At 51.3% G+C, this 16,937-nt stretch overlaps 1 protein-coding gene across 1 annotated transcript; it reads left to right on the top strand.

Moving 5' to 3' along the window:
* Window positions 1-388: 388 nt before the first annotated feature.
* Window positions 389-15,343, top strand: DAP (death associated protein). The gene is made up of 4 exons (XM_078620939.1): window positions 389-639; window positions 10,323-10,443; window positions 11,360-11,408; window positions 12,175-15,343. Exons 1-4 carry the CDS (start codon window positions 585-587, stop codon window positions 12,292-12,294), a joined length of 345 nt encoding a protein of 114 aa, XP_078477065.1. The 5' UTR covers window positions 389-584; the 3' UTR covers window positions 12,295-15,343.
* Window positions 15,344-16,937: the final 1,594 nt, after the last annotated feature.

Raw genomic sequence — 16,937 nt, forward strand, 5'->3', positions numbered from 1 at the left:
AAGCAAACTCCCTCCGCTTCCGATTGGCTAATTTTGCGACACGTGGCGCTCGCCGGGACGAATGGGAGCGCTCCTTTTGCAGTGAGGGTCGTGGATGAGGGGTGGAGGGGAGGGGCCAGTGGTGGATTCCCCCCTCCCAGCATTGTGGACCAATGGGAGTCTCCCATTGGCAGTCCGAGGGGAGGGGAGAGTGGGTGACAGAAGGGAGGGGTGAGTGGGGGATTTACTCTGTGCGGACCAATGAGAGCGTCCCATCTGCAGTGAGAGGGGCTAATCGGGGTGGAGGGGAGGGGCGAACCGGTGATCTGCAATTTGGCGACCAATGGGAGCGTCCGATCTGCAGTGGGAGGAGTTAGTGGGGGTGGTGGAGGGGAGGGGCGAGCGGGGGGGGTGAGAGCCGCCATTGCTTAAGGAAGACGCGGAGTTGATGGTCTGGTGGAGTTGATTCTGGCGCAGTGAAGACTGCAGAGTGGAGACTGTAGAGTGTGAAGACTCGTAGAGTGTGAAGACTCGTAGAGTGTGTAGACTGTACACTAGTAGAGTGTGTAGAGTGGTCTCTGCGTTTCGTGTTGCTGCTGCTTGCCATGGCCTCGCCTCCGAAGGAGCACCCCGACCTCAAGGGCGGACATCTCCCCGCGGGTAGCGACACGGGCCGCGAGCCCTCCTCTCTGTTGTTGTTGTCAGCAACGTGGGGAGTGTTGTTGTTGTTGTGGTCACGTGGGGAGTGTTGTTGTTGATGTGGTCACGTGGGGAGTGTTGTTGTGAGCAACGTGGGGAGTGTTGATGTGGTCACGTGGGGAGTGTTGTTGTTGTGGTCACGTGGGGAGTGTTGTTGTTGTGGTCACGTGGGGAGTGTTGTTGCTGTTGTGGTCACGTGGGGAGTGTTGTGGTCAGCAACGTGGAGTGTTGTTGTCAGCAACGTGGGGAGTGTTGTTGTCAGCAACGTGAGGCGTGTTGTTGTTGTCAGCAACGTGGGGAGTGTTTTTGTTGTGGTCAGCAACGTGGTGATTGTTTTTGTTGTGGTCAGCAACGTGGGGAGTGTTGTTGTTGTGGTCAGCAACGTGGGGAGTGTTGTTGTTGTGGTCAGCAACGTGGGGAGTGTTGTTGTTGTGGTCAGCAACGTGGGGAGTGTTGTTGTTGTGGTCAGCACTTGCCCCAACAGCCTGATGGAGACTACACGGGGGATCTTTGTCGTATGGCGAGGTGTTAACTACCTCGCCTGGTATGCAGGAGGTCGTGGGTTCGATCCACACCCTGTGATGACGCTGGCTGCTGCTGCTGTATAGTTGGAGTCTGCGTCTCTCTCTCTCTGCCCGTGGTCGCGTGGATTATCACATATCGAGATGATGATTTGGCTGCCGTGTTCTACATTCCCACGTGGTGATGATGGTGATGGTGAAGATGTCAGCCACTTGGTTGAGCTGTAATTTGAGATGGCCAGGTAGCTTCTGAAAACCAGCTACTTAGCTCGGTGTGCCTTACCTGGTAACGTAAACAAATAAATAGTTTTTATACCCATAGACTCGCACAGAGATGTATAGATTCTTACTGAGAGCCATAGACTCGCACACTGAGAGCCATAGACTCACACAGAGAGCCATAGACTCTCACTCTGAGAGCCATAGACTCACACACTGAGAGCCATAGACTCACACACTGAGAGCCATAGACTCGCACTGAGAGCCATAGACTCACACTGGGAGCCATAGACTCGCACTGAGAGCCATAGACTCACTCTGAGAGCCATAGACTCACTCTGAGAGCCATAGACTCACTCTGAGAGCCATAGACTCACTCTGAGAGCCATAGACTCACACACTGAGAGCCATAGACTCACACACTGAAAGCCATAGACTCGCACTGAGAGCCATAGACTCACTCTGAGAGCCATAGACTCACACTGAGAGCCATAGACTCACTGTGAGAGCCATAGACTCACTCTGAGAGCCATAGACTCACTCTGAGAGCCATATACTCACACACTGAGAGCCATAGACTCACACACTGAGAGCCGTAGACTCACACACTGAGAGCCATAGACTCACTCTGAGAGCCATAGACTCACTCTGAGAGACATAGACTCACTCTGAGAGCCATATACTCACACTGGGAGCCATAAACTCACACTGGGAGCCATAGACTCACTCTGAGCCATGGACTCGCACAGAGATCGATTTGAAGGAGGAGACTTCGGCACCGCAGCGATGCGTCGCCACGCCTCCTCTGCTGCGCCTGACCCGTCTGGCCCCAGTCACCTTGGGGGGGGGGGACAGAGGCCACCACTAATTCACTCTGCAACACAATTTTTGTTCCTGGGTACTGAGTGTTATTTTCTTAATTGATTTTGCCTAAAAGTATAGAAAATGGATATTATTCCATTTGGAGTATGGATATTATTCCCCACAAACTTGGCTTTTGTTGACCAGGACTTTGTGAACAACAGACACGCATGCGCACGTTTTTTCATCGAAAATAGGTACATTTCAAAATATCACTGTCCTGGTCACAAAAGCAATAATAATAGCTATTTTCTGTACTTTTGAGGCATAAGCAATTAGGAAATAACACTGACTACCCAGGGACAATTGTTTTTGTTCCACAGTATATAATGGATATAGAGTTAAGGCCATGATAGTCTTTTTTGGTTTGGTGTTTAGATCGCGCGTTAATATAAATGTGGTGTTGTTAACTCTCCACCACAAAGCCTTGAACAACTCTGTAGGGGCAAGTGCTGTTAGCGAGCAGCACCTGTGAAGGCTGGAACAGCACACGAGGGGGTGGGTGGCCAACACCACGCCCGGCCGCCTTTGTTTCCCCTGTGCTAGCGATGTTTACTAACACATCGCTACACCGGATACTCATTTGAGGCTGAGTCGACCTAGGGGAGGCCCTGTACCGGTTTAGATAATCGGCACTGACGGTGTTGGTGGCCGTGTGAGCGGGAATCGAACTCGGGTCGCCGGGTTCGTAGCGCTAATCGCTACACCACCGCTCCCCACCACCAGCACCACCACCCAGGCACGGCCAATCGGTTTACGATTTCGGAACTAACCGGTTGTTGCGTGGAACGATAAGAATGGGTATTCTTCAGGTCATTCGGTAAAGTCACGTAGATAGGATCAAAGAAATAACAAAAATAGCAAAATAACTACGACGTTTCGATCGCGAGACAAGCGGCCGCCATCAGGATGGTCGTAGTTTTTTTTTGTATTTTCTTTGAACCTATCTCCGTGACTTTACCGAAAGACCTAAAGAATATGAATTCCTGCAGTCACAAAAGCTTCAAGTCAAGAGATGAGATTGGGTGTTTTTACCCTTTCTGGCAATAAGATGTCCAAACACCGCATCAGGTTGGTGCATTAACCACACGTGGTTATTGTGGTGAACATGCAAACAAACATGGCTCTGATAATTATGCTTGTACTCTTGGGTTTTTTCGGTAAAGTCACGTAGGTAAAAAATAAATAATAAAAATAATAGAAGAAATAATAGAAATGAAATAATAAATCACGACGTTTCGGAGGCAACACAAGCTTCCGTCTTCAGGTGGAACCGTCACAGCACGATAGCTGTATCAAGTAAGAGAAATTCCAAGAAACAGTATTTGTATATATACTGGTTGAGGGTGGGAGGAGCCAAGGTAGGCCCTGAATATTATTTTTGTGAGGTTTGGTGCGGCTGAAGCACGCTGTTAGGAATGAGCCTTTGTTGTGTAACAACTAGTTTGTTGTGTAAACTAGTAACAACTAGTTTACACAACAAAGGCTCATTCCTAACAGCGTGCTTCAGCCGCACCGAACCTCACAAAAATAATATTCAGGGCCTACCTTGGCTCCTCCCACCCTCAACCAGTATATATACAAATACTGTTTCTTGGAATTTCTCTCACTTGATACAGCTATCGTGCTGTGACGGTTCCACCTGAAGACGGAAGCTTGTTTTGCCTCCGAAACGTCGTGATTTTTATTTTATTTTTATTTTACTTTTATTAATTTAAATTTTTTACCTACGTGACTTTACCGAAAAAACCTATGAATATGAATCCTTGCAGTCACGAAAGCTTCAAATCTAGAATTATGCTTGTGTTGCGGCGCAATGTACGACTCCGAGGCAGGTTCCGTTAGGGGCTCACGCCAAGTTTGTTAAGGGCTCATGCTGAACCATAACCCTCCTAGCCTCTAACTCCCCAGGGGACAGGGGACTGCGATCCCTACAACCCCGGCTAACTCGGCTGTCCTCCCTGCCCCGGGCCGAGACTACCCCAACCTCGGCCGGTCGGGAGGAGTAGCCTCCCCTCGCCTCATGAGGATCAACTACCCCGAGTCCCCACTCCTACCCCCGACGAACCCCAGTTACATTCCGGGTCCCCCTTTAAATACCCCCCCCCCCCCCCCCCCCGGGGGCATGACGTCACAGTGCCCTGCGTCACCGCCTGACGTCACGTTCTGCGACGCCACTTTCTCCGAGGGCAAGCGTGACGTGACGTCACCCACTACTCCTCCTACACTTGCATTGTTTTTGAAGCCGATTGGCCTACGCTAGAAACAGCCTTCTTTAGGGCCGAGTCTCATCAGTGTCGGACCAGGCAATGCCAGAAGGTGAGCAGTACAAGGACGCATTCCTAACTCGGGGTGAGCTGCTACATAATGGGACCCTTCCTCTACTTTAATACTGGCAAAAGGTCCCATTTTATATTCATAAACTACGGGACAACGGCTGTGAAAGAGAGCCTCGGCTCCATCGGATTCTATATCCGAAAGTCACGTACGTGACTTTACCGAAAGAACCAAAGAGTATGGATTCCTGCAGTCACGAAAGCTTTAAATAAATATCCTGATTCTGATGTTGCAATGTGGGGGGAGTAAAGCGGAGCATGCGACACAGGGCCTGAACAAAGATTGAGGGCGCGCAAGTGTGGGCAGCATCGTCTAGAAGCATCATCCAGTGCCTCCTTGTGTCATGATGACGACGATGATGATGATAATGACGATGACGACGATGGTGACGACAACTATGATGATGACGACGATGACGACAATTGTAAACATTGTGGATTTGCTCTCCCACACACCGGTGTGCTGTACTAGTAACGAATTGGCACGTTCTGTTTACATGGCACTAAACTTTACTAATTGTCTGTGTCGGGTGGTGGCGGGTTTAACGACACATTGGCATTTTTACACGATGCAACCCAAAAAACCCTCTTATAGGTGATATTGGTCCATCCGATCCGTCCGTTGCTCGCGCCTTGCGTGAGGGGGCGACGCTGTGTCCCCCGTACAGAAGGGAACGGATGGCGATTCAGTCGACTGCCTGAACCGCCTTGCTGGCAGTGCCTCGACAGAGAGTGAGTGAGATAGAACAGATGGAGATTAGTCCACACACGGGTAGAGAGTTAGTGAGATGGAACAGATGTAGATTAGTCCACCCATGGGTAGAAGGGAGTGAGATGGAACAGATGGAGATTAGTCCACACACGGGTAGAAGGGAGTGAGATGGAACAGATGGAGATTAGTCCACACACGGGTAGAAGGGAGTGAGATGGAACAGATGGAGATTAGTCCACACACGGGTAGAGACGGAGTGAGATGGAACAGATGGAGATTAGTCCACATACGGGTAGAGAGTGAGTGAGATGAAACAGATGGAGATTAGTCCACACACGGGTAGAGGGGGAGTGAGATGGAACAGATGGAGATTAGTCCACACATGAGTATAGAGTGAGTGAGATGGAACAGATGGAGATTTGTCCACACACGGGTAGAAGGGAATTAGATGGAACAGATGGAGATTAGTCCACAAACGGGTAGAGAGGGAGTGAGATGGAACAGATGGAGATTAGTCCACACACGGGTAGAGAGTGAGATGGAACAGATGGAGATTAGTCCACACACGCGTAGAGAGTGAGATGGAACAGATGGAGATTAGTCCGCATGGGTAGAGAGTGAGTGAGATGAAACAGATGGAGATTAGTCCACACACGGGTAGAGAGTGAGTGAGATGGAACAGATGGAGATTAGTCCACACACGGGTAGAGAGTGAGTCAGATGGAACAGATGGAGATTAGTCCACACACAGGTAGAGAGTGAGTGAGATGGAACAGATGGAGATTAGTCCCCACACGGGTAGAGAGTGAGATGGGGAGAGGCTTGCTTGTGGGTTGGGGTTCATCACCACCATGGGCACGTGATCGCCGTATGATGACTACCGGACACGGTGATCTACAACATCCCTGTGTGAGTCTGAGTCTCTTTGCGAGTCTCTGGCTCTCAGTGTGAATCCATACAATCCTGTGTGAGTCTATGAGTCTGCGAGTCTACGGCTCTCAGTGTAAATCTATACATATCTGTGAGTCTATGGCACTCACTGTGATTCTCTTTAGCTCTGTGTGAGTCTATGGATCACTATGCGATTCTCTGGCTCTCAGTGTGAATTTATACATCTCTGTGCGAGTCTCTGGGTATGAACAAAACTATTTTTACGTTACCAGGTAAGGCCCCACCTGAGCTCCGCAGATGGGTACATCCCGGCAGCGACCCAACATACAGTATCGTACCTCGTACGCTGCTGTGTTTGCCTGGCGCGCGAAATTTAAAATATTTTAACAATTTTGTCGTATCGCTATCGCCGTCGTAAGACCTAAATATCGTAAGTCGGAGCATCGTAACTCAAGGACTATCTGTCTTCACGAGAGGCATCGGGGGTCAGGATCGAGCGCCCACCTGGCAAGGGAGTTAACATCTCGTGTGCATTCCATGGACTGTGCAGTGAGTGAAGATTGTGTGGCGGGGGGGTGGAGTGGTGGTGCAGCGGTTAGCGCCGCACTGCGCTACTCGGCCTCATGTTCGATTTATGCTCGTGGCCAGCGGTAAATATTCGAACCGGTCCTGGGCCTCCTCTAGGTCGACTCAGCCGTAAATGAGTACCAGATGCGGTGTGTTGGCTACTCCGCCCCCCTCATGTGCCGTGCCGGCCTTAATAGGTGCTGCTCGCGAACAGCACTGCCCATAGACTCAACACTGCCCATAGACTCAACACTGCCCATAGACTCAACACTGCCCCATAAACTCAACACTGCCCCATAGACTCAACACTGCCCCATAGACTCAACACTGCCCCATAGACTCGACACTGCCCAATAGACTCAACACTGCCCCACAGACTCAACACTGCCCACAGACTCAACACTGCCCACAGACTCAACACTGCCCATAGACTCAACACTGCTCATAGACTCAACACTGCTCATAGACTCAACACTGCTCATAGACTCAACACTGCACCATAGACTCAACACTGCCCATAGACTCAACACTGCCCCATAGACTCAACACTGCCCCATAAACTCAATACTGCCCCATAAACTCAATACTGCCCCATAGAATCAACACTACCCATAGACTCAACACTACCCATAGACTCAACACTACCCATGCACTCAACACTGCCCCATAGACTCAACACTGCACCATAGACTCAACACTACCATAGACTCCTCAACACTGCCCCATAGACTCAACACTGCCCCATAGACTCAACACTGCCCCACAGACTCAACACTGCCCCATAGACTCAATACTGCCCATAGACTCAACACTGCCCCATAGACTCAATACTGCCCATAGACTCAACACTGCACCATAGACTCAACTGCCCCATAGACTCAACGCTGCCCCATAGACTCAACGCTGCCCCATAGACTCAACACTGCCCCATAAACTCAATGCTGCCCCATAAACTAAATACTGCCCCATAGACTCAACACTACCCATAGACTCAACACTACTCATAGACTCAACACTGCCCCATAGACTCAACACTGCCCCATAGACGCAACACTGCCCCACAGACTCAACACTGCCCCACAGACTCAACACTGCCCCACAGACTCAACACTGCCCATAGACTCAACACTGCCCATAGACTCAACACTGCACCATAGACTCAACACTGCCCCATAGACTCAATACTGCACCATAGACTCAACACTGCCCATAGACTCAACACTGCCCATAGACTCAACACTGCACCATAGACTCAACACTGCCCCATAGACTCAACACTGCCCATAGACTCAACATTGCCCATAGACTCAACACTGCCCATAGACTCAACACTGCCCATAGACTCAACACTGCCCATCGACTCAACACTGCCCATAGACTCAACACTGCCCCATAGACTCAACACTGCCCCACAGACTCAACACTGCCCCATAGACTCAACACTGCCCATAGACTCAACACTGCACCATAGACTCAACACTGCCCCATAGACTCAACGCTGCCCCATAGACTCAACACTGCCCCATAGACTCAACACTACCCATAGACTCAACACTACTCATAGACTCAACACTGCCCCATAGACTCAACACTGCCCCATAGACTCAACACTGCCCCATAGACTCAACACTGCCCCATAGACTCAACACTGCCCCACAGACTCAACACTGCCCCACAGACTCAACACTGCCCCACAGACTCAACACTGCCCCATAGACTCAACACTGCCCCATAGACTCAATACTGCACCATAGACTCAACACTGCCCATAGACTCAACACTGCCCCATAGACTCAACACTGCCCATAGACTCAACACTGCCCCACAGACTCAACACTGCCCATAGACTCAACACTGCCCCACAGACTCAACACTGCCCATATACTCAATACTGCACCATAGACTCAGCACTGCCCATAGACTCAACACTGCCCCATAGACTCAATACTGCACCATAGACTCAACACTGCCCATAGACTCAACACTGCCCATAGACTCAACACTGCCCATAGACTCAACACTGCACCATAGACTCAACACTGCCCCATAGACTCAACATTGCCCATAGACTCAACATTGCCCATAGACTCAACACTGCCCATAGACTCAACACTGCCCATAGACTCAACACTGCCCATAGACTCAACACTGCCCATCGACTCAACACTGCCCATCGACTCAACACTGCCCATCGACTCAACACTGCCCATCGACTCAACACTGCCCCATAGACTCAACACTACACCATTAGACTCAACACTACACCATTAGACTCAATACTACCCATCGACTCAACACTGCCCCATAGACTCAACACTACCCATAGATTCAACACTGCCCATAGACTCTACACTGCCCATAGACTCAACACGGCCCCATAGACTCAACACTGCCCCATAGACTCAACACTGCCCCATAGACTCAACACTGCCCCATAGACTCAACACTGCCCCATAGACTCAACACTGCCCCATAGACTCAACACTGCCCATAGAAACCTCATTTGCCAGTAAAAAATATGATAATTGTTTTTTTTACCCTTTTATCTGGCAACAAAACTGACATAGACCACAATACCTGCAGTCATAATGCAAACAAAAAACATAACTCTGATAATGTATGCACTGTCCTTGAAGTTGATTGGTCCACACCCGAGACAGCTTTCCTTAGAGCCTAGTCTCACATGGTGTTGGATCAGATGACGCCAAAAGGCGCACAACTCAGACAATGCACCATCAGAGTATGAGAGCTCGGGGTAAACATTTACACCATTGGAACCTCATTTGCCAGTAAAAAATATGATAATTGCATACATTTTCAGAGTTATGTTTTTTGTTTGCATTATGACTGCAGGTATTGTTGCCAGATAAAAGGGTAAAAAACCAATTATCACTGCCCATAGACTCAACACTGCCCCATAAACTCAACACTGCCCATAGACTCAACGCTACCGCATAGACTCAACACTGCCCATAGACTCAGCACTGCCCCAAAGACTCAACACTGCACAAAGACTCAGCACTGTCCATAGACTCACCTTGAGCTAAGGCTTGAGCGCCGTATCGACTAAACACAATGCGTAAGATAAGACTGCGATCGCTATGGGCGGGGAGGCGGTGTGGAGCCAGATGGGCCTTCTTCCCAGGGCGGTTGGGAGTAATCGATGCCGGGGCAACGGCGTCAACGGCGTTGTCGTAAATCGGCGGCGGCGATGCAAATGTTCGTCAACAGTACGCTCTATTTTAATCCACTTTACGTTCCCCTCCCGCCCTTCTGCGTCTCTCCCCATGTCTCCACCCCCCCACCGCATCTCTCCCCCCCCCCCCCCGTCTCCTTCTGCGTCTCCCTCCGCATCTCTCCCCCGCATCTACCCCTGTCTCCCTTTCTACCCCATTGTCTCCCCCTCCATCTCCCCACCCTCCACGGCTACCCACGTCTACCCCCGTGTCTCCCCCTGCATCTCCTACGCCCCTTGTGTCTCCCCCTGCATCTCCATTTCTCCCTCTGTCACCCACCCCCGACCCCCCCGTCTTTCAGTGAGAGCCGGCGGGATGCGGATCGTGCAGAAGCACCACCCTGGGGCCCCCGCGGCACCCGTCCCCAGCAAGCCGGACGAGCACGGCGAGGAGGAGGAGGAGGAAGAGGAGACGCCCGCCCCGTACGGTCACAGCACGACCACCACAGCACCACCACCCGCACCGCCAGTGCCGCGTCTCGCATTCACCACCACCAATGAACATTGCCTCCCTCCAGGCCTGCCTCCAGGCCTGCCTCTAGCCCTGCCTCTTGGCCTGCATCTAGCCCTGCATCTAGGCCTGCCTCTAGGCCTGCCTCTAGGCCTGCATCTAGGCCTGCATCTAGGCCTACATCTAGGCCTCCCTCTCGGCCTGACTTCTAGGCCTGCCTCTTAATCCTGCCTCTAGGCCTGGGTCTAGCTCTGCCTCTAGGCCTGGGCCTGCATCTGGGCCTTCATCTAGGCCTGCATCTAGGCCTGACTCTAGGCCTGACTCTGGGCCTGCATCTAAGCCTGCCTCTAGGCCTCACTAGCCCTACCTCTAGCCATGCCTCTAGGCCTGACTAGGCTCTTATACAGTTACCATGTCCACTATCACCACCACCATCATCACCACCAACAACCACAATCGCCATTTGCCACTAAGTGGCAGTAACGTCACCACGGCGCTTGTGCCAAGCTAGGTGCACTTTGAGACCACGTGACGTGTCGAAGGCCCACTGGCAGGAGGTCACGTGACAGACCCAGGTGCCATGGCTTGACTGCTGTACCAGGCTAGGTGCAGGACGAGGTCACAGGATAGTCCCAGTTGCCATAGGTTAACTGGTGTGCCAGGCTAGGCGCAGGAGGAGGTCACGGAACAGACCCAGGTGACATGGGCTGACTGCTGTGTCAGGCTATGTGCAGCAGGAGGTCACAGGACAGACCCAGGTGCCATGGGTTGACCGACTGAGATGACTGGCAGATGTGTCACCTGTGCCCTCTAAATATCATCACCACCATGACCAGCACTCCCGGTGCCGCGTCTCACCCCTGCTGTGCTTATTGTCCGTCGTTTCAGGCCGGCGCCCAAGCCGCCAGTCGTCGTCGTGTCCGGAGCCATCGCCAGGGTGAGTCTCAATTTCTCCACGTCTCCCCGACACAAAGACAGAGACCCCTCCCGCCCGTGTAGCCTCCTCCAGCAGGCTGTCAGGGCAAGTGCCTTTGGCAGTGAGTAGCAGTGCCTATGGAAGTCTGCCGGCACTGTGACGCACAAAGGGGGTGGGTGGCCAGCACCACGCCCGTTCGGCTTTGTCTCGCCAAGCGATGATGTTTACCACCGCACCACGTACTCATTTGAGACCGAGTCGACCTAGGGGAGGCCCAGGACCGATTTGAATAATCGCCACTGGTGGTGGCCGTGAGCGGGAATCGAATTCTCGTCGCCGGGTTCGTGGCGCAGCGCGTTGACCACCGTATAGCCTCAACAGACTTTTGGGGAAAATGCTGTTAGTGAGTAGCACCTATGAAAGCCGGCACTGTGTGCCCCTGCGTGAGTCTCTGAGTCTCTAGATGTCTCTAAGCGAGTCTGTGGGTCCGTGTGAGTCTGTCGGTGTCTGTGTTAGTCTGAGTCTCCCTGTGAATTTGTGTCTGTGTGCGAGTCTGTGGGTGTCTGTGTGACTCTGTGGGCGTCTGAGCGAGTCTCTGTGCGAGTGTCTCTGTGTGTGTGGCCTCAGGGGGATAAGGACTTCCCCTCGGGCTATGTGAGTCTCTGCGTGAGTCTCTGCATGAGTCTCTGTGAGTCCCTGTGCGAGTCCTCTGTCTCTGTGTCTCTGTCTTTGTGTCTCTATCTTTGTGTATTTATCTGTGTGTCTGTGTGTGTGCATGTGGTCTCAGGGGGATAAGGACTTCCCCCCAGAGGCTGTGAAAGTCGCTCACGAGAAGCCACAGCCCAAAGTGGAGCGCAACTGGGCAGCTCCTCACGTCAACGCACACATCCAGCAGCCTCGCAAGTGAAGGGCTCGCCACACACATACACTGGCATACACACACACACACACTGGCATACACACACACTGACACACACACTGACATACACACACACACACTGACATACACACACACTGACATACACACACACACTGACACACACACTGACACACACACTGACATACACACACATGGCCGCACACACACTGATACATAGATACATAGAGACATGTTGAGATGCACACACACACGCCCCACATACACACATACACTCGACCGCACATACACGGATACATAGAGACACAGATGTGGACACTCGACCATACAAAGACCCCCGCATAGCCTTAACAGACTGTTGAGGGCAAGTGCTATCGGTGCTGGCACAATGCACTTACGCACGTACATACACAATCTTACACACACACACCTACCTTTACACACATACAGACACGCTTACCTACACATATACCGTTACACGCACACATGCGTACTTTTACACACGCACATACGTACCGTTACACACGCACACACATATACCTACACGCAGGCGTGCGCCCACGCTCTTTAAGGGTGGCCTCCTGGCCTCCGTCACCGCCAGGGGGGCGTGGGGCAGTCTTTGGTTTAGCGACAGAAATTCCACGTCGTGCCCCCAGAAATATTATTTCCACCCCCCCCTCTCTTCTTTTCTATCGCTCTCTTAATTCCCCTTCCGAGTTCTGACGGAATACAGACTTTTTTTTACGTTTTCCATAACAGAGCTTTTATTTTTTGGTTGGGTTAGGTTGCGTAAATACAAATGTTGTGTCGTCAAACCCGCCACCACCCGACACCGCCAATTAGTAAATAGGTTTTGTCACGTGAACAGAACGTGCCAATTCTTTACTCGTACAGCACCAGTGTATAGTGTCGAGTATAATGTAGTATGTAGTGTATAGTAGTATAGTATACTAGTACAGAACTAGTGTATAGTGTCGAGTATAATGTAGTGTATAGTAGTATTGTGTACTATACTAGTACAGCACTAGTGGATTTACAATTTGACGTTTCGCCAGTAATCACAACAACCAGCATCATCAGGCAACAGCCAGATGTTGTGGATTTACTCTCCAACACACAACCGGTGTGCTGTACTAGTATACTACGCAACTTTACACGACACTACTATACACTTCACTCCACACTATACAACTATACACTACACGGCACTCCACTCTACACTACGATACACTACACTACTATACACTACACTCCACACTACACTACTTTATACCACACTGCTATACACCACACTGCTATACACTACACTACTATTTCACTAGTGCTGTAATAGTAACGAATTGGCAGGTCCTGTTTACGTGACAAACCCCTTACTGATTGGCTGTGGTCGGGTGGTGGCGGGTTTAACGATAACATTTGTATCTATGCGATGTAACCTAAAAACACCTCTGTCATGGATGATATTGGGCGCAAAACCCTGCTGCATTCTTAAACAGATTTGTTTCTCTTCAGCCGCTCGGCGCCAAGTTGCGCGCCGGTTTATAGTCGTAGTGACGCCTCATAAATGCCGGCGCGAAGTTTGTATTTCTAAAGTTTTTGTTCGTTCTTGCGCTGACGACAATAATGATGATGGCGATGATAAGTGCTTTACGCTCTACGCTTTACTTGAACAATTATTCGCGTCTGTTTTTTTTGCGCAATGTCAACACGCGAAGAACAGCCTGTTGCTGTTGTTGAATCTTAATCCAATCTCAATTTCCCCCCCCCCCACCCCGAGTCTCAACGACGCAGACTTTGAGATCCGCTCTCCCAGAGTCTCAACAACGCAGACTCCCAGAGTCTCAATGCAGATTGAGACCCGGTCTCCCAAAGTCTCAACGCAGACTGAGTCTCGGCGGTGGCCGTGTCCCCCGCCCCCCCCCCCCCCGTGTCCCCCGTGTCCCCAAGCGAGCGCTGCCCCGAGGTGTAATTGGCCATCCCCCACCCTTCGGCTTTGTTCTTCACCCAAAGACGTCGCCGGGCTCATCGAGTCTCCATCGTCAGTCCAAGGGAGGGGGTGAAACGTCCGACACTAAATGAGCGACATATTTTTGTCCGTGCACACACACAACGCACATGTACCAACGCAGACCAGCGGCGGAGTTCAGTTCCACGGGTTTGGAACTGCAGTGCATCTGCAGTGGTGGTGGGGGTGATCGTCGTCGTTGTTCCGTGTTCTCTTCGTCGGTGCGATCGTAGAGAGAGGTGGCGGGGGGTGGTGCGAGTGGGTGGCCTTTTTACTGCGAACGTGGGGATGTCGAGCAAGAAGAGGGCGCTCTGTAAATCGGGGACGGTGGACGACGAAGGGGGGGGGGGGAGTGAGGATCGCTCAGGGGGGGGGGGGGCGTGGGGGGAGATGCTTTTCGGCATTGGTTGCGTGTCAAAACCGATCCTTTAATTTGTTTTACACCCCCCCGCCCCCGAGCTCCGATTTAACCCTTAACACTAAACGCCCAAATCGCAATGGAGGTCGTAGATGATCTGTTTTTTTTTGAGGCCGTGATGTTATTTCATTTTAATGCGAAACTTCCCACCGGGGCTCCCCCCCCCATCCCCCCTCTGTCTCGGAGCGATCGTCCAAACGGATCGACCCGAAGCCGCCCGTCGCTCCGTCGTCTCTTCTCGGCAACTCGGCCCATGGCGCGTTCGCGAACCGCCACGTGCGCCTCCTTACCCCCCCCTCTCCCTGGATTCTGGCGCCGGTGAGAGGCAGTTGAAATTTGTGACACCGTGGGTTTCACAGCAAGCGCCGATGGCTCGGGCCGTTCGAGATTGAGGGTGGAGTTGGGAAGGGACCACGGCACTCGAGGGCTCGCAGCGGCCGCGTGCGTTCGCGCCCAGAGGGCTTTTTGAGAGGGCTTTGAGAGGTCGTGACCCCCGCCTCCCCCTTCCCCCCCCCCGCCTCCCCCGCAGTCTGTGGGGGTTGTCCCCTTTGTGTTGTCGGACCACGGCGATGGCCGTGCCGGAATCGCGTTGCCAATGACCGCACGGGGATAGGAAAAAAAAAGTTGTAATTGAAATAAAATTCTGCCGCGCAAAACCGAAACCATCGGAGGTGTTTTTGTTGTGTCCCCCTTGCGGATAGCGGCCGTGAAAAGTGCCCGAAACGCCGAGTAACTTGATACCGGAAGCTGGCTTTAGGGCTTGAAATATCATCATCATCATCGTCGCCAGCACAGCAGCGGTCCGATGCTGCACCACGCGCGCTACGAACCCGGCAGAGACCCGAGTACGATTCCCGCTCGTGGCCACCAACACCAGTGGCGATTATCTGAACCGGTCTTGGGCCCCTCCCCTAGGTAGACTCGGCCTCAAATGAGTTATCTGGTGCGGTGTGCAGTAAACATCGCCACTGGGGGAGACAAAGGCGGCCTGGCGTGGTGGCTGGCCACCCACCCCCTCGTGTGCCGTTCCGGCCTTCGTAGGTGCTGCTAGTGAACGGCACTTGCCCCAACAGTCTGCTACGGCCATACGGGGGGGGATCTTTGTGTATGTTGGAAGTTCTTTTCGTGCAAGGCGTTTGGGGTGTTCTCTGGGTGTCTGCGGTTTCCTTCCTTCTTGTATAATGAACGCAGCTCGTTGTTAATTGGCCCGCAAACGTCTCCAATAACAACCCAGTGTAGCAGCAGCAGCAAGACCGTCATTGAGGGTTCCACCACTCGGTAGCGTGGCTGTCTCCTGAATAAATGATCATGAATAGAATATCGATTCAAATGTATCTATGTATCTGTTCGCCTTTTGGCGTTCCCTGGTCTGACACTGGTGAGACGAGGCCCTCAAGGAGGCTGCTGTCTGGTGTAGACCAATCGGTTCAAAGACAATAACATTTTTATCAAAGCATGTTTCCATGTTCACAAGTAATGTGTGTGGTTAATACAGAACATAGTTCCTTGCGAAAGCTAGAATCCATTTGGTATTTGAGCATCTTAACACCTGTTTTATTGCCAGAAAGGGTTAAACCTATTCTTATTTACACGCTTTTTATTAACTCACTCTGTTGTATCCTCAAATCTTTTAACAAAATTTTACCCACTTCCCAATGTGGTATCGACTGCAAACTTGGTATACTTATGTCATACCGATGACAATACCATATTCTATCATAAAAAATAAATAAGATTTTTTAACATTTTTTATATGTTATGTTTCGGCTTCGGTCTAATTGTCCACGCTCAACTGACGTTGGCTGTAAATCACCACGGTCCCTTACGCTATGCACGCTTCGGGGCCAATTGCTGGAGTCATGGAGTTCTTCCATTATTAGTACGGTACATTTCATTAAAGCGTGTTTAATTTTTTTTTCATATGACTTATTTTTTTCATACTTTGATATTGGCAAAAAGGTCCCATTTTGTAGCTGCTCACCCCGAGAAATGTTTTGATACGTGTGGCATTGTCCTTGTGCTTTTGGCCTTTCGATCTTCTCTGGTCTGGCACTGTCCAGGCCCTACAGAGAACGCCTCTGGTGTAAGCCAATCGGTTTCAAAGACTGCATAAATGATCAGAGCATGTTTGTTTGCATGTTCACCGCAAGTACGTGTGGCTAATGCGGACTCGATTCCTTGCAGGCTTCTATTTGATGTTTGAACAAATGTATCTATGTATCTAGATTTGAAGCTTTCGTGACTGCAGGA

Source organism: Lampetra planeri, chromosome 77, assembly GCF_965212315.1.
Source record: "Lampetra planeri chromosome 77, kcLamPlan1.2.h2, whole genome shotgun sequence".
Taxonomy (NCBI): domain Eukaryota; kingdom Metazoa; phylum Chordata; class Hyperoartia; order Petromyzontiformes; family Petromyzontidae; genus Lampetra; species Lampetra planeri.

Excerpts from the sequence above, each read along its gene's own strand:
- DAP (XM_078620939.1), top strand. The coding sequence starts at position 585 with ATGGCCTCGCCTCCGAAGGAGCACCCCGACCTCAAGGGCGGACATCTC. Across the intron at positions 640-10,322 it reads GGGCGGACATCTCCCCGCGG|TGAGAGCCGGCGGGATGCGG; the intron begins GTAGCGACACGG and ends CCCGTCTTTCAG. Across the intron at positions 11,409-12,174 it reads TGTCCGGAGCCATCGCCAGG|GGGGATAAGGACTTCCCCCC; the intron begins GTGAGTCTCAAT and ends ATGTGGTCTCAG.